Source organism: Ictalurus furcatus, chromosome 17, assembly GCF_023375685.1.
Source record: "Ictalurus furcatus strain D&B chromosome 17, Billie_1.0, whole genome shotgun sequence".
Classification (NCBI taxonomy): Eukaryota; Metazoa; Chordata; class Actinopteri; order Siluriformes; family Ictaluridae; genus Ictalurus; species Ictalurus furcatus.
The window spans coordinates 14,316,613-14,344,368 of record NC_071271.1 but is presented as its reverse complement, the minus strand read 5'-3'; the positions used below and the strand labels follow the sequence as shown (position 1 = coordinate 14,344,368).

General features: G+C 37.5%; 1 protein-coding gene across 1 annotated transcript; it reads right to left on the bottom strand.

The window, feature by feature from the left end:
* Positions 1-30: 30 nt before the first annotated feature.
* blmh (bleomycin hydrolase) lies at positions 31-27,406 on the bottom strand. The gene is made up of 12 exons (XM_053646897.1): positions 27,252-27,406; positions 22,843-23,040; positions 22,173-22,282; positions 20,865-21,006; positions 19,995-20,083; positions 18,479-18,571; positions 7,455-7,610; positions 7,199-7,357; positions 6,777-6,844; positions 6,510-6,627; positions 5,507-5,576; positions 31-307 (listed from the first exon to the last, which is right to left on the bottom strand). The coding sequence occupies exons 1-12, from the start codon at positions 27,259-27,261 to the stop codon at positions 159-161; spliced, it is 1,362 nt and encodes a 453-aa protein (XP_053502872.1). The 5' UTR covers positions 27,262-27,406; the 3' UTR covers positions 31-158.
* Between the last annotated feature and the right edge of the window lie 350 nt (positions 27,407-27,756).

The following is a 27,756-nucleotide window of genomic DNA, read 5'->3' as shown; positions in this document are numbered from 1 at the left end:
AAATGAGATAACAAATGACGTCCAGTAATAAAAAGGAAAAAAAAGTATTTTATTATTATTTTTTTAATCTAGAACAGGCTCTTTTGGAAAAACCATCAAGAAAGGTGGAGTCAAAAAGACCTGGCTGAGGTCAGATTGGACATGCTCAGTATCCATTATTATGCCAGTGCTCCCATTGGATCCCAGGCAGGGAGAATAACCGGATCCTGCTGCAAGACCTCCAGCACCTCAGAGGAGACAAACCTCTTATCCACCACCACTTCATAGACGTATTCTGAAAACCACTCGTCCGTCATGATCAGATAACCTGGAGAAAAAATACAAAGCTAGGATTAGGTACAGATACAGAAAAAGTAGAGAGAGCAAACAAGAGAGAGAGAGAATGAGAGAGAGAGAGAGTGAGAGAGAGAGAGAGAGAGAATAACAGAGAGAGAGAGAGAGAGAAAGAGAGAGAGAGTGAGAGAGAGACAGAGAGAGAGAGAGAGAAGAGGAGACTAGGGGATTGAAAACAGCATGCTCAGGTTTTAATAACATCCATAAACCTGTAGACTTCTTGCTACACCTGTGTATTAAAAAGTGGACTTAATAAATCTACACACAAATAAAACATGCTTCTGGTTAAAGCAATGGTGCAAAGATCTTGGTATAAGATACTAAACTGCAAGTGTGTGCATTTCATGGCCTCAATGTCGTATTTTGAGTTCTCGGTTAATAAAATCTTGACCACAATTTCGCTAATTTGTGCTATGCTCTAATGTGCACACAATTTAAAGCAGACCAAGCAAGTTATAGCAGGTGGAGTTCTTAAGTGTCCACTACAGCTGGAGATTCTTTCATTAAAATGTACAGTCATGTGAAAAAATAAATACACCCCATGGAAATGGTTGGCTTTTTTGGCATATTTGGACAAGCAAACATAGGATCCTCTTTGAAACAGTGCCTATTAATGAAGCTGATATACTTAAACAAATGATTTATTTTTAAATCATTTATTCAACAGAAATATAGATAGATGTGATATTCCTCTTTGGAAAAAGTAAGTACACCCTTGGCCTCCGAAGGTAGTATTGCCCCTTTAGCAGAAATAACTTCTTGTCAGCATTTTGCATAATTATCCACCATGCCTGCTGGAATTTTTGACCACTCTTCCATGAAATATTCTTTCAGTTGCAAGATGTTTGGGTGTTTTCTTGCATGTACTGCCTGTTTCAAATCCCCCACAATATTTCATTTTGGGATTCAAATCTGGGCTTTGACTAGGCCATTCCATAACCCTCCATTTCTTCTTTTTGAGTCATTCCTTGGTGGATTTGCTAGTGTGCTTAGGATCATTATCCTGTTGAAAGGTCCACTTTCGGTTCAACTTCAACTTTCGGACAGATGGTCTCACATTATCTTCAAGCATTCTTTGATATGATGCAGAACTCAGCTGAATCAATGAATGCAAGCTGTCCAGTCACTGAGACAGTGAAGCAACCCCAAACCATAACATTTCTACCACCATGCTTCACAGTTGGTATGAGGTGCTTCTCCTGAATAGCTGTCTTTGGTCTGCGTCAAACATGTCTGATGTCGGCCAAACAGCTTTATCTTTGATTCATTTGTCCAGAGCACATTATTCCAAAAGGTCTGGTCTTTGCCTATATGCTCATTGGCAAACTGTAGTCGTGCAAAGGCTTTTTTTAATATAATATTTATGCATTAAGGCACAAGTTTTTTTACTTCTGTTTTTGTGTATATCTCATACTAAATTGTTTCAGAAATTAAAACACATTTACATTTACATTTATTCACTTAGCAGACACTTTTATCCAAAGCGACTTACAAATGAGAAAAATACAAGCAAACACAATCTAAGATAAAACAAAGTCAACCTGAGTAAACACAAAATACAGTTTTTAAATGATAATATTATTTATTGCAGCAAAAAAGTTCCAATACTAACTGGGCATGGAGTGCTTTTGTCATGGAGTGCTTTGCAGCCTTGGAATGCTGGGGGAGATCCTATGAATGTACATGAATACAGGAGTGTGTCTTTTAGAAGTACTGTCTCAGATTAAGATTCCATCTTCCCTGACCTTCAGTATTCACAGGATTGAGCTCACCCAAAAGTCGTTCAGATACCTTTCCAAACATGGATAGTTTCCTGTAAACACTTGGTGTGCATTCATCTATAGCCATGCTAACTACCCCTATCTTGCAAGTGATTTGTGATCAATTCAGTGGCTTGTCCCAGATCCACATACTGATTATAGTAAAGCCATGGACTCTCAGTATTTCTCGATAACACATCCCTATTCAAAAGCACACTTTAATTAAAGAATCTCTATGCCATTTGAGCATATCATCATAAAAATATGAACATGTTTTGATGTTGTATGTACAGTCCATAAACAGTTGGACATGGTATTGTAGCTATCTAACACATTATATAGAAGATGAAATGAAATAATGAGTAAATGTATATTCACACCCAAATTGGGTGAATAGTGTAGGAAGTGCAGCACTTTTTATATGCGAAACTAAGGAGAAACTATAACCCTATACATTCTAGAATTCATCCTGCTACTTTTGTCGGCAGGTATATCATCAATAAATACAAGGGCGCCAGTTCCATTGGCACCCATACATGCCCATGGCATACGATGAGGCGACATGCTTCAGATCATGAGCAGTTCCTTTCCTTCTCCATAAATTTCTCTTCCCATCATTCTGGTACATGTTGATCACTGTCTCATATGTCCACAGGATGTTCTTCCAGAATTGCATGGGCTTTGTTTTTGGCAAACTCCAATCTGATCTTCCACTTTTGTTTACCAATGTTGTGGTAAATCCTCTGTGTTTACTCTGGTGAGGTCTTCTCTTGATTGTTGACACAGATACGCCTTCTGAAGGGTGTTCTTAATCTGTTGTGAAGTCGATTTTCTTCACAAGGGAATGAATTCAGTCATCCACCAACCGTTTGTGACCTTCTGGGCTTTCTGGTGTTCCTGAGCTCACCAGTGTATTATTTTCTTTTTAAGAATGTGACAAATACCTACTGTTTTTGCTATCCCTCTGATGTGTTTGTTTTGATTTTTCAGACCTCTGATGGGTTTGATTTGATTTTTCAGACTAATGATGGCTTTCTTCACTTGAAGTCACAGCTCTTTGGACTTCATATCGATAATTACAGATCCCAAATGCAAATGCCACACTTGAATTCAACTCTAGACCTTTTATCTGCCAAGTGATATAATAATAAGAGGATTAACACAATGATACATCTGGCAGAGCTTAACACAATGATACATCTGGCAATGGTACAACCAAGCAGCCAATTGTCCAATTACGTCTGGTCCCTTAAAAATTTTAATATTTACAAAATTCTGTGGGATTCACACACAAGCTGATTATTTTCAAGGAACTGCATTTTTGTTGCCAAATGTTAAAAGTGGTTGTTCTGTTCAAAAGCTCAGTGATCCCTTTTCTCTCAATCAGCACCTTCCCAATTGTTTTGCTGAGAGGGAAGGAGCCTCTCCCTCAGAAATCCGCAATCTACCACACTTCTTTTCACACATCTTCCCTTCCCCTTATCTGATAAGCCACCAGACAGCACTTAGACATATTCACACAAGCATGTAATGATGTACAGTAGGCGTTAACTTCAGATTATTATTATTATCAAAGTGTTGAAGTTTGACAAAAATAGGAGGTGGCACTTGATGCTGATGAATTAGAAAGCAGCAGCATTTCAGCCACGCACGCATACACAAACACTTCACCCTGAGAAACTGTTCTTGCCACGCAGTAGACGTGCGTTTTTATTTTACGTGACTAATCACACAGAACTCGTGTAGATGTTGGAAACAATTCCCTAATTTCTGTGTGTGCGTTCTGTTTTCAGCCACTCTGGATGTCTGTGTATTTCTATTCCACACTGCTACACTCTATTCCACCTTGCTTTCCATCTTTCCTGCATGACTGCAGAGGAATGGATAACAGATCTGCTTAAGTAGCCTATCTAAATCTGTCAGGAACTAGCAAAATGTGCAAGTTGATCACACAAACTGGCTTGCAGTTTCTTCTCTTTTGTTGAACGGCACATATTGTAGTAATATTACACAAAGCTATAACATGGTTCATATGGGCCATGACCTGGAATGAAAGAACACTTAAATATATATTCATCATTCCCCATTAATAAGGAAAAAATGTAGAAGCCTCTGCAACTACCACTGAGCTCTTTATAGCACTATAAACATTGTCAAAATCTGTCAGCAATATTCCCGCTTTTCGTATTTGGCTTAACACCTAAAAGCACAAAAAGCTAAAATAATCAATGATGGATGTGTTTTTTTTTCCTCCATTCTCCCTCTTTAGTATATCTCATTACAGTCTAATCTCTGGAGGGGAATGACTGTTAGGACAAATTTGAGGGCCGCTGACCATCTAACCTCAAGCATACATTTTTCTCTCTCCCAAGGCCAACAAAACCACTTGACTTGACTTGAACAATGTCTCCCTTCTGTCAAGCAAATATTGCTTCAAAGCCACAAAAATGGCATGATTTATTCAAATGGAAATGTACTCATGTACAGCCATGATTCATTTGAAATACCTCATTACTGCACTTTAAACTGGAGAAATTTTCAGCATTCATAGGAGTTTATAGTATAATGGAAGATTATTCTATGAAGGTTCAGCAAACTTTGAACTTTTAAACAGATGATGATTGAGTCTGAAGGCAAAAGATCTGCAAAGCATGACTGAGCTATAAAAAAACTTTCATAATCTGGGCAAGAATGCAGGGCTTATTAAATTAAGAGAAAGTGAGTGTGAATGCATATGCATTTTTTTGGTTTTGTTTTTTAATACAAAATAGTCCTATATGCAAGTATGATTGAATTTTTTTGTATGAAAAAATCCCACATGTAATTAGAATGTGACTAATTATTTTGAACACTGCAATTCTTTTCAATAAATAATGATTGGGACAATATGACTAAATGGAGGGTAACCTGGGGTCAAAAACATGCACAAAATGTATAGAAAATCTAATTTAGCCAGTACAGCAAAATATCAATAGTATACAAATATAAGTAAACTGTACCACTAAGATAACACTTTGTTATTTTTTTTTTTTTTACTTTTTAGATATAGTACTATAATGTATATGTGCAGTACGTAATGGCAAAAATATATACTTTTTGATACTCATGGAGGCATGAAAGTTACAGAAACTAACATTGTGCTTAGAGTTCTACAATAGGGGTACAAGGGCAACAATCTAGTGAGTGTCTTGGAAGAGTGAGTCATGGCTCCAGGATCAAACATAAATCACATATGAGACAGATTTCCTCGGCCAAGAGTCAATTATGAACTCATAAAAAAAGAAAAGGAAGAGAGCTCTGGGATGTAATCCTTTTGCAAATTAAATTAGCCCATCTGGAAATAAAAATATCTTCAGAGTATATAATACAGAGTAGCGTGCGAGGCTTACTAACTACACTCTGAGAAACCTTACCCTTATTCCCACGATCATCACCCCATGAATTCTCCACTCTCCACTTCTTGTAGCATCCCTGCTTCTCTTCCTAAAAAGAGAGAAAGAGAGGAGGGTTAAAAAACAACAACAAAAAAAAATTACCCTACAATATTTAATCAAGTTCATGTTAAAAAGTATGAACTCTACTAATAATTATATCCAAGAAATTATTCAACACATACGAATTAGATCAAATGTCCCAGTAATGCACAAGCAATCTCAGAAAACACTGAAATTGTAGATTGTATTGTATAATGTTGTTAATGAACATCATAAAGTAACCAAAAATGTCCCAAGGGCTGTGTGACTATCCTGGCTCTAGTTCTACATTAGCAATTTATTAGCAAGAACAGCATTATGAGGATCATATATTTCACTGTCAAAAACTCCCTTAGCTCATGCTGGACCTTGGAGCATAAGGCCCCTCTGGTTCACAGTACTCTTTCCTTTAGGCTTTTCCAGAGCAAAACTTGCCTCCTTTGTGAGCGCAATTGTGGAACACAACCCTTACCCAGCTATTAGTGAGAGAGAGTGGAAACTCTGGAAACAGCTGTCGTCATTTATAGGGGAAATTGACAGTAATTTCAAGTACTGGAGATTAAAAGAATGGTAAACAGAGTGGATAGAAAGGAAATGCTGAAGAAGACAGAAAGCGAGTGAGAGCATGCGAGAGAGAGAGGGAAAGAGATAGAGAGAGAGAGAGGGGGACAGAGAGAGACAGAGAGAGGAGCAAAGGGCTCTTAACTAAAATATGCAGGGTTTTATCCCACCGGGTAGCATTACTCCATTTTACTAGTCACCCCATTTCATCGTGCTGTAATTTTGTAGCGTCTCTTATTTTGTGTCATTTATATATATTATAGGGTACAGGAATAATGCTACCTTGGTCACCACCTGGGCATTAAAGCCGGTATTCCATTCCCTTGCCATGTTGTCAATTTTGTCTGAAGTCCCTTCAAGTTGTTCCTTGTATGTTCAATACCTTTTCAGTAACTGCAGTAAGCACCATGGCATGGGTCATCAGGGAATCGCCAAAGATCAGCCGCTCCGCCTTATTTAGGTTCTTTACTGATACACCGAACACCAGCTCGTGGTTAAACCTATGTACCGAAATACAAAACAAAACACTAGTCACCTCAGGAAGCTGTAACTTGAAATTTTTATAAGCCTATGATGTCATACCACACACACTTTCTCACAGTCACACTCATTTCTCACATTCATAAACAGGAATACTGATGACACTCACACATTCATGTCATTGATGCCCAGTTTGCCATGGAAATGCTTTCCTACATCACAGCCAAACCACACAGCCTGCCAGAAATCAAAAGAGAACACAATTATTTTGCTTTAAACCTGAGGTCATCAATTAGATTTAACCTGGGGACAAATTCTCATGGAGTAAATACTGTTGGTGTCTAATAGTTAACACTGGCAGTGTTTTTGGCAGTTTATACGTGTGTCTTATCGTGCAGCGGTCCCACTCTAATGTCCAGGTATTTTTGCTTGGTTTAAAGCCAGGATCATCAAATAGCCATTTGATTTTCCTTATCAATTTCCCTAAACTAAGTAAAGTTATAATAAATGTTTGACTATTCATCCCAAGAATCATCTGAATCAGGAGCAATACTCAGTTGCAGTACAGGTTATTGAGAGAATGCACAGTACCTCTCCTTCCTTGATTGAATCAGCAGCAGCTCTCTTCAGGAGCTCAATGGGTTGATTATTATAACGTGTGCGGCGTCCGGCCACCATGTTTCCCAAGTATTCCACGCTGTACAACTTCCCAAAGGGATTCTGAGGCCTGGGGTCATTCACAAGGCACACCTGAAAAGAATAGAAGGGGTATCACAGCCAATAATTCACACTACTGATAGTAACAAAATGTGGAAGGATGTTTAATGGAGCTTGTTCAGGGTTGTACCTTGTCCTGAAGGTTATACAGAGGCTTGACATGCTGTATGTAAAATTCCCTAGGGGTCAAAGGCCCTATGCGGTGGAAGGTCTTCTCCTTGTCCCTGTACTCCCAACAGATAGTGTCCGGAGGACTTCCCAAACACACACTAACAACTCGAAAAACCTGCACCCAAAAAACACAATAGAGGAGTCTGAAATATAGTTCAGATGGTGCATTGTAGATCTGGAATTTGTATCTTCAGTCCTTGCATCTATTACTCTCCAGAATTTTATGTTTTTCCCGCTCAGATATCCTAATGAAAAACATGAGTTCATTAACAAGTGCTTTTTGAGCCAGATTGGGAATATATAAATCATAGCTACAACTCTCCAAGTTGGTCTCAAGCCGCCTGTGTTTCTCTCAGTACTGTTTTTGTAATTCAGCCTCCAACAGTTATCTCTGGCATTTCCTTCCCTCCCCTGCCTAAGCCATGAACTATATGTACTGATAGTCTATTTCCTCACAGCAGAGCATAACTCATCCATAATAGGGTATGTGAGAGTATGAGTGCGTCAGTGACGATCACAAGCATGCGCTAAAAGGTTGGTTTGCATGCGTCTGCATATCCTTCACCTTATGTTTTACACCAACTGTCATTTTTGTTTCTGAAGTCCATGCTCATAATACATGGAAAAATAGAACTAAAAGAAATGACACTGGGTCAGCTTTGCCATGGCCATTCAAGCCCACTGCTTTCAAAAGACAGAAATAGAAAGATGGAGACATTTTCACAAGAACCCCATCTTGTATGTCTATTCCTCAAACTCCAGCCCTCTCCCATAAAGTGAGCCATTACGTTTCTCAGTTTGTTTTCACTGTCCAGTCCCCTTGGGTGAAGGGTAAATGCTAGCAGTGCCCATCCCTTTTTTCTCACTATTGACCCAATGTTGGACCCAGATGCTCCAAGTACACAAACAACCTCATGGTCCCCTCCTCACACCCTTGCTCTTCCTTGTCAGATTAGATAAATGTCTGGCTCCATCCAAATACAACACTGGCACCCGGACTTCTTCCATTTCCCTGCCCGTTGAAATGTGCTCTTGTACAGAACAATGGCAGAGGCCTGACTGACATCAGAACATAGTCACTGAGTCAATATTGAAACACCTGCCTGTGGCCGAGTGGTCATAATACTGCAGGAAAAGCAGAGAGGCTCTTGAGTGGTAAGGAAGATGATTCCACAAAGTCTGTAGTGAATCCTTTACTAATGTCTCATGAAGCGCTAAATCTCATTTAGCCATCCTACCAGAAGCTTTTCCGCTCATCAGGCCCACTGTACAAGTTCTCATTTATCGCTTAGTACAGATGCCCCATTCCACATTGCAGCTCTCCATGAAATCAAAAGTCTCCTGTTTAATTTAACCACAGAGGTGGCTACACAGCCTACTGTTTATGTGCTGCTAACTTGGCTAATATTAACAACAAAAAAAGATAAAAATTAATGTTTGTGAAATTGCAAGCTAAGCCTCTGGCTATGAGATCAAGATTTATGTCTGTCCAACAAGAGTGGCAAGTGTTTGTGTGTATTGTTTTTAGAAACTGTTCAGGTTAATTTAAAGGTGTGACTACCTCCTGACACAACAATAAGAAGCATTGTAGAGGATGAGCTTGAAGAAACAGAATCGAAGTGGGTGGCGTGAGGAAGATCACAGGCAGACAAGGCCACACAAGTTTCTGCTTTTCTTTCCAGCATGTCCAAGTTACTGCTTTATCTGAGATCACAAGCACCTTCTGCACAATCCACAGGCAGCAGAATTTGTTTGTAGGACCAAAAATGTAATATTTAGGTTATGACCGCTCATGCTGTCCTGGTTGGCAAATGTGAGGATTACGCCACGGAGACGGTACATCCTCCAGCCTCATAATAAGAGAACTGGGGATACAGTCGTGACCTAAAATTCTCTTTCAAGCACTTGTTTTCAGTATGTCACTATGGGAAGAGCTGGAAAGCTCATCTCAAAGGCCCCGTTAACACTAGTGCGTTTTCGTTTTAAAACGCATAACTTTTGCTACGGTTACGCCTGTCGTCTACACTACTCCAGCATTTTCAACCCTCGAAAACGGACACTTTTGGAAACGCAGAAGACCCCGTTTTAGTTTGAAAACTCCGGTCTCGCGTTTCAGTGTAAACAGACCAAAACGAAGACTTTTGAAAACGAAGGCGTGGCTTCGCCCACATTCGCAGCCTGATGGGATCTTCTGGATCATTGCGTATCCTTCCCTGATTAGTCAAGCCCCTACCATATGACCATTACGCTACCTTGATCATATACACAACAACACGGAGACTGAACCGCCAGCGTTGCTGGCTTTGTTGCCATTCTTAGCAGCCATTGTGCAGTTAAATTCTGTATTTTATAATACTGCAGCTGCCTACATGCGCAAGTGGTGAACTATGATTAGAGCAATCTGCTACAAATCTAATTTCAAGTGGCGTAAGCCCTACACGGAACAACGGTTTTGGGTTAGACAAAAGGAGAGTGGACAGCAGACAATGAAACCGAGGGGAAACGAGTGAGGTTTCTTGACCCATAAGCCCACATTAAGAGCAGCAAAAAACAGCCTACATTAAAAAGAAACAATATCCCTTATTGTTTATTTCATAGCGAGTGTATGACTGCTTATGTGACCTAATGTTACAAATAAAGTGAATTATTTGAATTTGTATTGAGTTTGATTTGTACACACTAGCATACATGCTAGCCTCGATCCATATTCATAAAGAAAAAACATGACAAGGAATATAGAATGACTATAAAGTAATAAACCCGATGTTTAAAAAAAGACGTCCTTGCTTTTCCTCGCCATCATGCTCATTGTTGTGCCTGCCGGTGAGTAGCAACCAACTTCCTGTTTACACTTGTACACACATGCCCAGTGTGTATGAATGATCATGTGACGTGCATTTTTCAGTCGTGTAGTTTGGACGTAGATCGTTTCTGAAACACAGCGGAAACGCCAGTGTGAACGAGGATCGTTTTCATTTTAAAACGCCATTTAACGTCACTAGTGTAAACAGGGCCAAAAACTGATGCCAAGTGTGAAAGTTTGCAAGCTTACAGTAAGGACACACTGCACTAAAGGGAGGTTTAGTCACGTCAAGTTAATAAAACCTTTGAAAAATGTGTAGCAATGACCAACTTTCTGCAGTGCAAATACCCTCAGTAAATAATTCCTCAAAACAAGGCCTAGGACGTGACCATTTCCCGAACTGGAATGTCCACACAAGGCCATGGGACGCTGAAGCAAATTTTCATAGATATGGTCTTGAAATGAGAACTTGAGATAATTTCTGGCGGAGAAATACAAATGTGAAAGTATGTGTCCTTCAGATCGATAGATGTGAACTGCCTGGACACACAATGTGTACCAGAGCTGCATGGGTCAACAACCTAAACTGCGCAGAAAGTGTGCACACAGCTAACATCGGGTTTTAGGCCCCTTATTTTTGATGGGACCAATACACCTTAAGCGTGTGGCCTGGGGCCTGAATGTGCACCATTTTTAATTGAAGGAGGGCACTCATGTGTGCTTACGAAACTCAACTGGGGCTATATCTGGCTGTCCAAGTGTCTCTCCTCCTGTTGAGGCAGTCATTAACTATGGGCTAATTGTGGCATTTGGAAGTTGTTCACAAAAATAGTATCTTTTTTTGGAGAGCAACAGTGGTGTTTGCTTCCTGGAGAGGCATAACTGGAGTGTTTCACCCACCGTTTTTACATGGTGGCCACCACTGGAATGCACAGGACTTTAAACAAATTCTCGGAAGATCTGAGCTTTCCAGCTTTTTCAGTCAGCAGCTTTGATGATGATTATGTTGCAAGTTCAAGCAACATCTTGATCATCAACCCAATGCCCATGGAGCGAAGGGGCCTAGTTGGGGAAACCAGAGAGTGGTGTGCTTTCACAGCTTACAGTACAGATTTTATAGCCATTTCACATTGTGCAGAAAATACTGGTCCATCTCTCAGGTCATACTTCTCTGTTCCCTCAACGACTGCAGGCACTCTTACACGCACATTTGTATGTTTGCTTCTGCCGCCCAAACATGTCTTCAGTTGGATGGAAGCAAATAGGCCAACAGCGTACAATGCAATGCAATACCATGTGTTAATAATCCTCTAAAGAGTTGTGCATTCCACTCATTATAGGGGTGATTTGAACATACAATCAAACTGATTTACAGCATTGTCAGATGATACATGGCATTAGGATAGGCCTACAGGGGTGAGAAATGGACTTGTTGGAATTTTTTATTTCATGCTGTAAACAGAACATTAAAAATGCAGCCCAATTAGGACATTTTAGAGCATATGAGCCTATTTTTCATGGCTGGCATAAGTCCATACAATTTCACAAAATCTAATTACAATGACCTGCCACGGATGCTGGCCAACAAACTGAACATATTCATTTCAAGTCCTTTAAAAACAAGTGAAAAAACACAGAGAATGGAAAATACCTCTAAATCAACTGTTAGATGACCAATATGGTTGTTTGAGTGTTTGAATAATTCCTCTCAGAAGCAGACAAAATAGACCTTTCCATGAAAAATATCAAGTAATCAATGCATGTGTGAAATTATACATATGAATGATTCCTGTGGTTTTCTATTTGGATAAAACTAGGTGCAGATTGAAGGATATCAGCATAGAAGGTATCAGGGGAAAAATGGTACAGAGAAGCAGGTAGACAATTGTGTTGGGTAATGTTGAGTAAGAACTTAGCTTTCCTTTCAGGCTCCTCACATGGAGTCTGTGCAACATCAACCCATAACTCTGCAACCAGGTCTGACAAACATTATTTCAACTGGACCAGAGCTGACCAGCTTTGATCTGCATGTAATCTCACACACACACTCACATGTGTAAATAGACACACTGGGGAAAGCAGACAGTTGCAGTTTACAAAAGAGCAACCAGGCTTTTAGCAATTTCAGCATGTGTGTACGATGTCATTTTTATTTCAAATTCAAACAAAGCCAAACACTGCTGGATAAAATATCCATCGCACAGATATACTGTAATATATGGCTGCAAAGTATTTTATGCATTTTGCATCATAGGAATTATTTTTATCATTTTAACTTGCAAATTAATTCAAACCGACTGTAATACTAGTAAGTTTAGCTAAAGCTAACTGGAAAACATTTGAAACCAGGATTTACTGACTGTTGTGTATTACATTATGCACTCTTCATAAAGATTTTAATGGTTTGGTTGCATTCTGTGGTGAGATAGATTTACATATTTGCTCTTAGTCTAATTTACATTTTTAAAAGATACACTCAGTTAATGTGACTTAAGAGTAGTCTTATTTGGATTTAATACATCTAAGGAACAATGGCTTATCCACATGTATGAAAGAAATATCAGTTTCCTGTAAGTTTAAAACAACAAACAATTTTAGTCCTAAACATGCTGAATAATCAATCATTAACAATCAATATTTAATCATGATAGTCACTTGCTAAATAAATGACAATGACAATAATTAAATTATTATGAAAAATAATCAGTTTAGACGTTATTGTTCAGCCCTAGTGGAATGACAAAAAACACAAAGCCTGGATGAAGACGCTAAGACTACAAAACTTATGAAAGCTTTTGGTCAGTAAACAAGTGATCCAGTCTTATTTTCATCATACAACCCTGTGCTTGCTCTCATGTGTGGCATTTCCAGCCACAAGACCATAACAAACCAAGACAGCATCTTTCATCAGTCAGATCCCACGCTTTCACACATGCTCCAAATGGTCTTTTATGGGCACACCAGCTAAACAATACTAACCCACACCAGGTGGACAAACAATCACCTAATCAACAAATAGGAACATGTCAAGAACAAATAGGCCAGGTGACACAGTCTAGTATAATCGGATACTCGTGACACAGGTAGGAGGAGTGCTGGTAGACAAAGTACTGTTAAAACACTGCTTACTTTATTTGTGAGAGGCATCTCAATATAGCAGCAGCTCTACCAAGTTTGTCAAAGGGATGCTGCTCATGACTGTGTGACATCTTTGCTCTGCACAAACAGTGCAGGTGTAATAATAATAATACTGCCAGTGAGACTGCCTTTTCACAGTGTCAGACGCTGAAAGATAAGTCTTGTTTGTGGAACATTCTGTCATCAAGCCATGGAGGTGTGCGGGTTCATTTTCTCTCTCATTCACACACTTACACAGCAATATCACAGCTATAAAATCCAAACATAAGTCATATAACAGATGACTTACAGCTTTTAATTTTTTTTTGAGAAACATTGCATGATAATCATGACTGGATAACTGAAGTCCTAAGTGTGGGCTGGTGTGGGCTAGTCTTGTTAAAACTGTGTGTGGCAATAAAGTAGCCATATGGATGAGAAAGAGTGTGGACTACTGAATCCATGATTTATTAGTCCAGATAATATTATAGCATCACTGTTCTATTAATGTGTGACTTTCCGGTGCCATTTTGAATGTAATTTAAAACCACATTAGAAATGGTGATACAGAAACACTATTAAAATTGTCTTTTAAATACAGAATTGCACCATCTTACTGTACACAGAGATCATCATAAAAGTGTGTTAAAAAAGTTTTTAATAAATGTGCAATACAATGTGCTTCATGGTTGTTTACAGGCACAGATTTTAAACAGCGAGAGTATTTTCTATTCTCCATTCACTTTAAGTATTAAGCAAAAGTATTCACCCCCCTGGATTTGATCAGATTTGTCTGAACAACATAATGTTAAATACACATATTCGTCCTGTTAGTATTTCTATTGCTCATGTTTTATAACTCATGTTCTCTTACAGTGAATTTTCAGTGAAGTCAGAATTAATTATTGGTCAGTAAGTATTTCAAAGAAAATCAAAATCTGAAAAATCATGCTTGCAGAGGTGTTCAACCCCGCAGGTTACAGAAGCTCCAGATGAAAGATACTGTCTTAACAAGGACACAAGGGACTTATAGTTATATTTGGACTTATAATTGGCTTTCACCTGTGAAATATTAAAGCTCCCATTTTCTGAACAACAACAACCACCTCAATTGAACTGTCACTGTAGACACTGTCTGTCTGAAGTAAAGGAGTGGAAGCGAAGGCTAAGGAGCATTCTAAGGAAGTTAAATTTAACATAATAGAATTTTATATCTTAGGAACAGTGTGTAAAGTGGAAGCTGCATCACACCACTTAAGCACTACCTAGACAAGGCCTTCCCTCAAAACTCAAAAAAGCAGAAAACAAGACTGAGGCTGGTGAGAGAAGCCACGGTGAGGCCAACAGTCACTGAGTTACAGACTACAGTGGCCAACTATGCTTACCGCAATAGTCGGTGTTCCCGGTGTTACACGGTGTTCGTTACATCACTTGCCCACTCCGGCACCGCCCCACTGTCATATTGCTTTTTATAGTAATAACGATCATTTAGTTCAGTTAGAGAACGGATGCTACAATTAAAAACTGAACATGTCTGCTCAATTCAGCATGAGCTGAATAAGTCAGCACAGATCAGATTTCATTTAGCACGTAACGAGAGTGAAGCAAGCTGACTGACAAGACAATGGCAGAAGATTTGGTTTCAAAAGTTCTTTGTTTAATGTAAGCGAGTTTGTTATTGTACTGTTTTGTTGTTGTTGTGCTTTTCATTAAGAATAACAATGAACCCACCATTCAAGCAATTACTGCCCTGGAATTGACGCTAATTCGAAAGCGAAAGAAAAATAAATTGTGCACGACCGCACGGGCATTCATAAGCGATTTAAAAGTCGCTTATGACTTTTAAATCGTCATAACCCCCCCCGTGATACCGATATGACCGGTGTTGTCACACATCGATTAACTGGTGGGAAAATTTCCTCACAGTCACATCCCTATGGCCAACCAACCAACCGATAGTCCTCTGTATAACTGAGGTGGGTACAAAGAAATCATTGTTCAAGAAGAGCAACATAAAAGCATGAGAGTGACCCAGTGAAGATACTCAAAATCGAGATACTGTTTTTGGGCAAGTTTCTAAGCACCACTGCAGTGAAATAGAGTGGTGATTGAAAGTTAGAATTTTCTATATATCTGCATAAATATGACCTAAAACAACATCAGATTTTGAAGCCCCAGGTTCTGAGGATGAAACGTGTCTCCAGAGCATGATGCTGCCACCACCATACACCACCATAAGGGTTTGTGAACTCTTTAGAATTTTCTACATTTCTACATAAATATGATTTAAAACATCGGCAGATTTTCACACAAGTCCTAAAAGTAGATAAAGAGAACCCAATTAAACAAATGAGATAAAAAAATATCATACTTGGTCATTTATTTAGTGAGGAAAATTATCTAATATTACATATCTGTGAGTGGCAAAAGTATAGGAACCTCTAGCATTAGCAGTTTAATTTGAAGGTGAAATTAGAGTCAGGTGTTTTAAATCAATGGCATGACATTCAAGTGTGAGTGAGCATCCTGTTTTATTTAAAGAGCAGGGATCTATTAGAGTCTGATCTTCACAACACATGTTTTTGGAAGTGTATTATGGCACAAACATCAGAGATTTCTGAGGACCTCACAAAAAAGAGTTGTTGATGTTCATCAGGCTGGAAAAGGTTACAAAACCATCTCTAAAGAGTTTGGACTCCACCAATGCACAGTTAGACAGATTGTGTGCAAATGGAGGAAATTTAAGACCATTGTTATCCTCCCCAGGAGTGGGGACCAACAAGGATCACTCCAAGAGCAAGACATGTCCACAAGGTCACAAAGGAACCCAGGGTGACTTCTAAGCAACTAAAGGCCTCTCTCACATTGGCTAATGTTAATGTTTATGAGTCCAACATCAGGAGAACACTGAACAATGGTGTGCATGGCAGGGTTGCAAGGAGAAAGGCACTGCTCTCCAAAAAGAACATTGCTGCCCATCTGCAGTTTGCTAAAGATCACATGGACAAGCCAGAAGGCTATTGGAAAAATGTTTTGTGTACGGATGAGACCAAAATAGAATTTTAGGTTTAAATGAGAAGGGTTATGTTTGGAGAAAGGAAAACAGTGCATTGTAGCATAAGAACCTTATCCCATCTGTGCAACATACTGGTATGCATGGTTTGGGCCTGTTTTGCTGCATCTGGGCCTGGGCGGCTTGCCATCATCGATGGAACAATGAATTTTGACGTATACCAGCGAATTCTACAGGAAAATTTCAGGATATCTGTTCATGAACTGAATCTCAAGAGAACATGGGTCATGCAGCAAGACAACGACCCTAAGCACACAAGTCATTCTACCAAAGAATGGTTAAAGAAGAATAAAGGTAATGTTTTGGAATGACCAAGTCAAAGTCCTCACCTTATCCAATAGAAATGTTGTGGAAAGACCTGAAGCAAGCAGTTCATGTGAGGAAACCCACTAACATCCCAGAGTTGAAGCTGTTTTGTAGTGAGGAATGGGCTAAAATTCCTCCAAGCCAAAGTGCAGGACTGATCAACAGTTACAAGAAACATTTAGTTACAATTAAGGGAGTCACGCCAGATACTGAAAGCAAAGGTTCACATACTTTTGCCACTCACAGATATGTAATATTGAATAATTTTCCTCAATAAATAAATGAGAAAATCTAATATTTTTGTATCATTTGTTTATGTGGGTTCTCTTTATGTACTTTTAGGATGACGGATGATGTGTTAAATCATATTTATGTAGAAATGTAGAAAATTCGAAAGGGTTCACAAACCCTTATGGTGGTGGCAGCATAATGCTCTGGAGACAGTTTTCATCCTCAGAATCTAAAGCTTAGGAGAAACTTTATCTTTCAGCAAGACAAATTGTCCCAAATACTAGGCCAAAGAAACTCAAGTGGTTAAAGTCAAAGTCCAGATTTGAATCCCACTTTTTGGTGGGATTTGAAAGTCCACTTTTTGAATCTGTTTGAAAATTGCAGTCAGCAAACAATGTGAGAACCAACCTGAAGAAAATCTGTCAGGAAGAATGGGAGAAAATCACTCCCGAACAGTGTGCAAAGCTGGTAGGAATTTAACCCAACAGACCTAAAGCTGTTATAGCAGTAAAAGGTGGCTCTACCAAGTACTAGTATGAAGGGGTTGAATACTTATGCAAGCAGAATTTTTCTTTCTTATTTTTTTTTAAAGATGTCTGCTGACCAATAATGAATTTTGACATTTATAAAATTTACTTTAAGAAAATATTGGTTTGCAATAAAAAAAATACTGGCAGGTACAATCTGTGTAAGTGTCATTCGTAATCCAGATGGATTTGATCACTTTTAAGAGGGTTGAATACTTTTCCAAGGATTTCGTGCTTGCTAGATTTATATCTGAAATGTCATCATATCTGTCAAAATATAAGGTTTTATTTTAAGAAAAGTAAAAAAGAAAAAACAGCAGACATCTACTAAAACTACATTATGCCTATTTTACCATATATACAGCCAACACAGGAAATGTGCAGTGGAAGATTTGTAATAAATTGGTAATAATAAATATTTTGATTATACAGATTGCTTGTGTGCTAATTCCCAATGTCCAGATCCATAAACTATAGAATTAATGTGTTATGCTATTTATTATGAACCATTAAACATGTCATTTATCCTAAAGCTATATTATTCTAAGACAATTTGATACATATCAAAGTTATTAAGATCATTAATTTGTAAAAGGTTGTTTTTGGACAAATTAAGATTTTTAAGGCCATGTAATATAGCATAAAAGTGAAATTTGATGGTGCTATTACAGCATCACTAAAGTATTGTATGCAAAGGGAGGAAATCTTGGCTGATAAACCTGGAACCACCTCTTCATATTTATGAACTATTGTCTGCAATGTTCTAATAACCACAGAGGACCAAAGCCTTGTCTCTGAACTATCAGGCACACTGTGGCTGTGACCAGGCATGTTTAGTGTTATGGCGCCCTCATCCGACTGCAGGACGTAGTGGTTTCTTCCCTTATTTGTTTAGATTGTTTAGTACATTCAACAAACCCACTGACCTCCTCAATCATGGTGTCCATGGCTTCAGTCAGTTCTGCTTTGGTGGCATTGCTGGCCACCATGTTCCTCAACCTAAGACAATACTCTCTCAGCTTAAAAGAAAAGAAAAGAAAAATATTAAAATGCAAATATTAAAATGCAAAGTGCACCTCTAAAACTGAAATATTTCCTTAACATTAGTTGAAAGGAAATAATTACATATTTTTAGACTAGAATATGCACTGAGAAATATTAACAATAGCCATTTCAGAATTGCATAATACTAGGTAGTGAGCATGCAAAAGGAATTTATATAACAGTTTGTTCTGGTCCACTGACTTGATTGGACAAATGATGTTCCAAGCATGCTGATATATATAACAGTTTCACTGTTTGTATCACACCACTTGTCTGTGTTTGCTACATAAATTTCCAATTCTAGCCATCTTCATTACAGTGAAACCGTTACTGTACTGTCAGTGAGTCTGTGCATTGCATGGCAACATGTAGCACTCAATCCAGCTGTGGCTATTTTGGTGACTATTTTCATTGACTGAGAAAATAAACAAAATATTTGAGTGTATCAGTTACTTAATGTTAACTTCTTGAGTATAGAACTGTTGTATAAAAGCAATAACACACTTGTAGTGGTGGTATACAGAATATTGTATTCACTACAACAGCACTCCAGCTTAATTCATGTCTATCATTTGGGTGTGTCAATTGGAATCTAGAGGTGGACTTTGCGCCTCATAGCCTTTGGTTAATCATATTTATACTATAATAACAGAGGTATATTTCTTCACAGTCATTATAGTATGGTATATAGCCAGTGGTGGAAAGAGTATAAAACATACTGAATGCTAGTAGTAGTAATAATTCAGCAGTCATTAATAAAATTACTTATATAAGAATAAATGATTTATCTGGTGAAAAAGTACTTGACTAATAAAGTGACGCATCTAATGTTAACTAATTGTGTCTCAAACTTGAATTATTTATAAACTGAACATACCATTTTTAACTGGCGTGCAGGCTTATTATTACAGGCATTATTATTTTTACTGTGCAAGAGTGATCAAAAATAAATGCAGTTGAATATTTTATTTATTAAAAAAACTCAAGCACTGATTTTAATTTTACTAAAAAAAACCAACAACAATACAATGAACTATGTACTCAGGTACTGTAACAAGAGCACATGCAGTTGATTAATTTCCACTCCTTATTATAGGTCAAGTTAACGCTGCACACAAGTGAACTGAACACAAGCCTAGTCACATTTGCAGTTTGCATCATGGCCAGGTTTCTCTCTGAGATCTAGTACTGACACACAGGCTGATACAGGAGCAATTCGTTTACATGGAAGAGACCACTTGGAATTAAACTTTAGTGTAAATTCATGCTTAAAGAATATTAAATAAGTTAGACAAATCAGTTGGACAATGTTCTGTGCTCTCTAGATGTAGCTGCCTGGCCAGTAAATCCTCAATCCGTAAATGTCAACCTAAACGTGGGAAATATACAGCAGTATACCTTGTGATTGAGGACATCATTCATTCTTCGAGAGGCCTCAGAGCTGTGAGACTCAGGAAAGCACTTCTTTGGGATAACACCATATTTTTCTGGAAAAGACAAATATTAATATCATTCTATATTGTTCAAGTATTGCCCTACTCCATTTACCAATTGGGTCCATTCACAGATTTTCACATTTATTTTAAAGAAATGTTGCATTCCTAATTTAGTATGTAGACACAGATTAGAAATTTGGCCAATTCCTAGAGAATATGACAGCAACAAATTGGCAACCTTATGATTCACTGACATGAATGAAGTCAATAGCTGGTTTCAATTAAAATGTTTCACAATTTTAAAACTAATTTCTGAAATGTCAGAAACACAGACTCATTTGCCTTTTTTTTGGTGTTCACCTATGGCCATGCAAAAGGTGAAATAAAAAGAGAAAACATCAAAGTGTATTGCTGTTTTTCTTCAGTGTACGTAAAGAGTGTAATGGAAAGTTTTAATGTTCATTCATTCACCTTCAGTAATCAATTTATTATAGTGATGTGTGATGATATTTTTGTCAGTCAGTTAAATTGAGAAAATGTTTGCTTTTTCATTGTTCCAAACAGTGCATGAGAGTCCTCTCCAGCGATGTTTATGTTTAAATACAACTAGCACTGAAACTTTTTATTCCCTACATCATTTATTCTAAATATCCGCTTCCATCTCTTGTCAATAGATTAACCGCCATAATGCCCAAAACCCAGTAAGTATGACTAAGCTTCAATGCAGAATTACTGTTAAAAAGAATATAATTTGTAGCAACATGTTTCAGTGAACAATATAAAAAACACACACACAAAGACTTGGGACTGGATATTTGTGATGCAAACTGACCAATAAGGTTAACCAGCATATCCCACTGTCCACCATCATTGGTGGGATTTGAGAGCAGAAACTGGACCAATCTGCCATCTACTGGCTCATTCCTCTGGGCCGTCTCCACACAGCTGTGCAAGAAGTAATAGCAGCGTTCCACCTGAGAAACACAGACAACAAGAGTGAGAGAGAGAGAGAGAGAGAGAGGAAGAGAGAAAGGGTGAAAGAAAGGGTTAGGGTTAGGGAGAAAGACCATGGGACAGTGCTGTCATAAAACGGAGGAAAAACTTTTAGTAAAGTCATTCAAAGTTAGTTGGTCACAATGATGTCTGACCAACTGTGTCTTATTCAGAAAACAGTCATACAACATCCAGTCATCAAAACATGTCATGATTTGAGAGCAACTGACAAATCAGCATTAGTTGTGTTGATACAAGCTCATGTTCACGGTCATATGAACATGCCACAATTTACTCTTATATACATCTATTTTACATGAAACACATATGCAGTTTGTAGCAATGAGGCAATGAGAGAAGTAAACTGTTTCAGAGTTTAATGTCCAAATCGTGTAGAAAACAGAACCGTTTTCCAACCACACCTGTAGGTAGTTATGTGAACTTACGTGTATAGCCAGGTTTGTATTTTTTCAGTACTCAGATAAGTCAAAATTAATGATCAGATTTGATTTAATTAAAGCTTAATGCATAAATATAGTTAGGTTTCCATCTAGAGCAAAAAAAGTGCATATAAACAAAACACTGAAAGAAATAAATCACACCGAAATGAACAAAATCATGTCTGGTGTGTGTTTAAGTGTTGATGTGAAATTATGTAATAACCTCAAATTGCACAGTCCACCTGTCCAAAATTTCATATCCAGTTCAGAGCTTCCTGGTTCTTCTTGTATGTAAATTTGCTAAAACAAGCTCCATGTCTGTGCCTCTGATTCATTACATGTTCACACTGAACCTATATGTTAGTATGAAGTTACTGGATTTCGATTAGTAACATTAGACAATTAGATTTTTGCTGTTATTTTGTATACTCTGCTTATTATACGTGCTATAAATATTCATGTATTCAAATATATCATTCGATTATGCAGATACACCAAAGATGAAATTGACTTTTGACTGAATGCAACTGTGATGAACAACATTAGTAATGATTTGAACAACAGTAATAGAAACAGAAGTGCTTGTAATAGAAATATTAAGTAATAGTACTCTTCCAGGTTAACTCTATTCAGGTTAAAGTTCTACAGTACAAATGCAAATGACAGAACCGTAAACCTTCCAGTAAAGTACAGTATGGTGGACTTACCTTATCCCAGAAAAAGAGATAGGACTGACTGAACTCAAACTCTTCTATATTATACTTCTTCATAAAAGGAAGCCGCATGACATTGAGGCACGAGAAGATCCAACATCTCCCTAACAGAAATAAAAAAGAATTCCTTTGCTCATTTAGGGTCTATACCAGGAGTGTCATTTATAAAAAGTTGATCACGTATCGATCTCAAGTTCAAATTTTATTGGTAACATACACAACCATACACAGTATGACGTGCAGAGAAATGCCATAGAAAAGATTTAGAAACATTTTCTCGTGCAAACGGACAGTTTACAAACAGCTTGTAGCTACTTTCTGGAAACAACAATACATCCACATAGTAAGATTGTTTTACACTTATCTTTATAAATGAGGCCACTGGATTTCTGTATAACTGATTTGTGATAACGTTAAAAGCACTATACATCTAAAATTGAATCAAACAGAAATACAATAAGAGGCCAACTGTAGGACCAGTTAGGTTGTAAGAATATGAACAGGATCATATTACTACTTCTCTTTGTAATAAAAGTATAGTAAAATAAATAAATAATTCTAATAGTGCGTAACAGTATTATAGTGAGTTGGAAAATAATTTTTCCTGGCTGGTCATGGCCTAGCTCTCAGTACAGTTCTGTGATGTTGCTTTGGGCTCGGTTACCTGAGTTCTTCTGGTTGGTGACAGGCTTGCCCTCGGCGGGGATGGCATGCTGGAAGATATGCACTGTGTCTTGGACTGTCTGCCTGTGCAGGCACACTTCTAGAGGGTCAATGCAGGTCGACACATTTTGGGCCAGCAGATATCGAGGCTCGCTACGCAGACGCTTAATAAAACCAGATACTTTCTCCCCACTCAGGCCTGTGGATAGACACAATGAAAATGTATTCAATGTCCATTTAGAGGACAGAGCACCTTTAATTGCATAAGCCTTCTGTAAACCTGAGAACCTGAACAATAATGCACCGACTATAGATATCAGAGATGAACATATAAAGAAGTACTGGGAAGGCAGTGTATTCGCTGAAGTATTACGACAAAGTGTATTCTAGTTGTCTGTACATGTAAGTGTCTTGATTCATCAAAACAGCTTAGTTAGGATAAATATGTCGATCTTAAGCACACCATTACTTTGGAGGAAATAATGACACAAAATATATTCTCACAGAAACACCTTTATATCTTATTTTAATTATAATTGAAGTGAACTGTCCATAGTGGATCAGTACGAGCTACTGACAGATATTCACTGCTTCGATCTCAGTATTCATTCATTCACTCTTTCATTCATTTATTCAACTTTCAATAACCATTTTAACTTGGTCAGTGTCACCGTGGATCTGAGGCTTATCCCAGGAACGAAAGTTGTGAGGTGAGAACAAACCATTAATGAAACACCAGTCCTGATCTCGGTATTAGAAATGAAAAAAAAAGAATTGCATCTGTGCATCTGTATTAATGATCATTATCACAATAATGACCATTGCTGTGCCGAGATCACTGCTTATAATATAAAACCGAGCGTGCTTATCAAACAGTGCATGTTTTATGTGCTGTAAGCATCATGGACACATGTTTTTCAATGAATCGAAACATTCACATGATCAAACAGCTGTAGTGATTTTTGTCAAAATCACCAAAAGACATAATATCAGTTTAGCCTTTCGCACCAATGTCACTCCAGTACCAGGTACCCAATCAGTTTGTCTACAATGATTAAAAAATATATGGTGCTGTTATGCTGCCTTTGTATCTGAAGAGCCACTGTAAAATTGCTTAATCATGCATAGCGGTTCAGTGCTTATATATCACAATAAAATGATCAAATTAAAGCTGAAGGGACACCGAAAATAGTGCTGATGTAAAAATAAAACCAAAATACCTCACGGGTTCTAGATGACAAACATGCCACGGTAACAACAACAAATAAATGACCTATTGAGCGACGTAGAAACCAATGAAGCTATTTTGACATAATATTTAGTAAGGCAGTGTGAGGGTTTATCATATACATAGGATTTCTCAGGCTTCTTATTATATCTGCTTTCTGTCCCTTTCTCTCAGCTTTGCATCACAGGAGACAGGGCTTTTATTGTGACCATCCCAAAAGTATGGAACATCCGTTGTATTCATCTCCATGCTTGAACTTTCTGTTTTCTTTTTAAACAGGACTTAAAATAAACTCCTCTACCTTGTTTTTCCACTCACCCAATGACTCATATGCAAGTATTTATTGTTCCTTGTACTGTTTAGTTATCTGTTTCATCTCACAGTTATGTAAACATGCTGTTCTCGTTCCTTTAGTTTGATTTTTATGTTATTTGTTTACCTTTATTTTCATTTTATTATGATTGTGGTTGTTATTATTATTAGGGGTTCAGGTCTGAAGGTCTGAAACCCTATTGTAATTGTAAAATTTGCAGTGTCTTTGTTTCAGGTGCCATAATTGTCTTGGAGGACATTCAAGTATGTTGAAAAACATGGCCGCCATCGGCCAATCAGCTTTCAGCAGCTATTAGACAAGGTTAACAATGGTCGATCGGAGCGAAACTTGGTGGACCTATTTGACTCTTGGTCTAAGAGGGTTGTGTAAGGTTTTAAAATAATCGGCCACTAGATGGCGCTATCATGATTTTTTAAGGTGTTAAAGTTTGTAAATAACGCAGTGTTTTCCAAAAACACAAGTAATATATATCAAATGTTAGCTCTTCTCATTTTAAACAACTTTGCCCTAAGAACCATTGTTGTCCGTCAAACCGTTCTGTAAATATTTCAAACTAGTCGTAGGTTTTTTACTCAATATCAACGAAACAAGTGCTACAAGATTCTGTGGAGTCTATTTGTAAATAATTAGCAAAAAAAAGTTTCTTTTCGAACTGTCGATTTTACGTGTCGCCGGCATGCCAAAAGTAATGGTAGTGGACTTGGTCACATTAGTTATGTAGTAATAACTCTTAAAAGGCATGAGATATTTTCACCAAACTTGGTATACTTATGTAAGGTCTGAGGTCACTTGACAAAATTACAGAGTTTGTCCACTTGGTGGCGCTACAATAGTAAAATAAAACATGAAAATGGCTGAATAAATGGTGTAAAAGATTGTATATTATCCATTTCAGACATACACATGTTCTTTGTCTCATATGTTAGATCTCCTCATTAAGAACAACTTTGCCTCTAGGACCAGTGCTGTCAATCAAGTCGTTCGTTATCTATTTGAGATTATTTTAAAAACCTAGTTATTATTATTATTATTATCAGCCCTATAACTGATCGTGCACCCCAAACCATAAGGCCTAGAGACTTGAAAGGGATGGTAGTACTCCTCCTGTCTACAACAGCGTAAAGTCTCATCCCGATCGGCCACTCGGTGGCGCCACTGCATTCAAAACAAATAATTGTACAAAAATGGCCATAACTTTTGAACATTTTGTCACAGACTCAAATGTCTTATGTTGTTGGAATCCTTGGGTCAAGACAAACAAAACGTAAATTTCTGATTTCAGTTCCGCCATGACAATTTTTCGGCCATATTGGATATTTTTGCAAAACCTACTTTTGTGAACTAGTCCTAGGTCGTTCATCCGATTGGAACCAAACCAGTGCAGAAAGATTCTATGGAGTCCCATTATCAGTAATTATGAAAAACATGGCCGACATTGCCCAATCGGGTATTCAGCAGCTATTAGACAATTTTAATGAAAGCCGATATTTCTAAAAATTATCTTGCTTTTTCTCTGATTTATGTGATTATAGGATTGCACAATATTATAATATCTTTTTACACAGGCCCTAAAGTGCTTTAACTGCAATAATTGCTGCTTGCAGCTATATTTATTATTATTGTTGTTATTATTGTTGTTATTATTATGATTATTATTATTAGTAGTAGTAATAGTAGTAATATTAGTAGTAGCAGTAGTAGTAATAGTAGTAGTAATAGTAGTAGTAGTATTAGTAGTAGTAATAGTAGTAATATTAGTAATAGTAATAGTAGTGATAGTAATAGTAGTAGTAGTATTAGTAGTAGTAATAGTACTAATAGTAATAGTAGTAGTAGTAGTATTAGTAGTAATATTAGTAATAGTAGTAATAGTAATAATATTACTAGTAGTAATAGTAGTAGTAGTAGTAGTAATAGTAGTATTAGTAGTAGTAGTGATAGTAGTATTAGTAGTAGTAATAGTAATAATATTAGTAGTAGTAATAGTAGTATTAGTAGTAGTAATAGTAATAATAGTAGTAGTAGTAATAGTAGTAGTAGTAGTAGTAGTATTACATGGTGGTATGTTCTTTGATGTATCTGTAACGTCCTTAGGTACCTTCAAAGACACTTATAAATAAAAATGTATTTATTCTTTATAATATTTGTATTATTATTAACATAATTATTATTATTAATAATAAAAATCATTAACAAATTGCTGACTGAAAGCAGGAACGGGAATCAACGGTCATATTGCTTTTCTAAGGAAAAAAGGCCAAAGGTTAACCGTGACTTGCAACTTTTTACTTTTAACACAGCAGAGCTTCACAGCCTCATATGCCCTTTATGCTCAGTATTATGTGTATTAATGGCTCCTAACTGAGAATAAACATCACAGTATATTACTGTCTGAGTTTGAATGGTATCAATTACACACATATATATGTGTGGATAAGTTGTTGTTGTTGTTGTGAGCAGCAGAGATTAGAGTCTGAAAGAGAATGTTGTTGTTTTTTAAAACCGCTGCCTGAAACAACACTAATTCATTCCTTCAAGTTTTCCTCGCTAATACATTTGAAACGAAACTTACAGCCTGTCCTCCATATTGGGTCCTCTATGTATTTACAGAAATGAAATAATAGATCATTTATATCATTAAAAAATAGTGTATACACTGAGATAGTTAGCTAACGACATTTCACATTTTTAAGCCCTGCTTTATCTACTGGGTTGTACTAGCTTAAAGGCTAGCCGGCTATGCTAACTATTACAGACTTGCCCATTACTAAACAAGTCTGTCTAGCTGAAGAGAGTCTCCTTACAGAGCATATAAGGCAGTTTTTATGAAATATCAATGCATACATACCAGGGTCCATATTTGCTCGTAGGAGACTCTTTACCGGTTATGCGGGTTTTTCTTCGCCTTTGTTTAATTTATTCGCCGACAGGCAGCCAGTCAGCGAGCGCGGAATCCCGGAAACAGGAAATGCAAATTGACTTCCAGTCAGGGACTCCTACCATCTGGCTCCTACGTACAGATGTGCAGGTAATTTTTTAACAGAATTATGTTTATTACTTATGGCTAAATATCGTCTCTAAAATGTGGGTGCTGATATATTTTTCTTGCTAACATCTTTTTCGCTTCTAGTGTTTGTTTTGCTTGGACTACTTTTAATGAACAACGTCTCACTGGGAGTTTAAACACATACAGAACCAATGAAAGAAAGAAAAAAAGAGAACATGTTCAGACAACATGAAAAACGTTTTGGTGAATCATTTCACACACAAATATGGACAATACTTCTATAAGCAATTTCAGTAGTCGCCAAGTCACCAGGGGCCCACTTAAGAAGGCAGGATTTTCACACAGT

What these genes read in the sequence shown, in the direction of transcription:
- blmh (XM_053646897.1), bottom strand. An exon ending in TATGCTGGTTAACCTTATTG is followed by an intron (nt 20,084 to 20,864) that starts GTCAGTTTGCAT and finishes TGTCTTTTCCAG; the next exon opens with AAAAATATGGTGTTATCCCA. An exon ending in ATTCAATCAAGGAAGGAGAG is followed by an intron (nt 6,845 to 7,198) that starts GTACTGTGCATT and finishes GATTTCTGGCAG; the next exon opens with GCTGTGTGGTTTGGCTGTGA.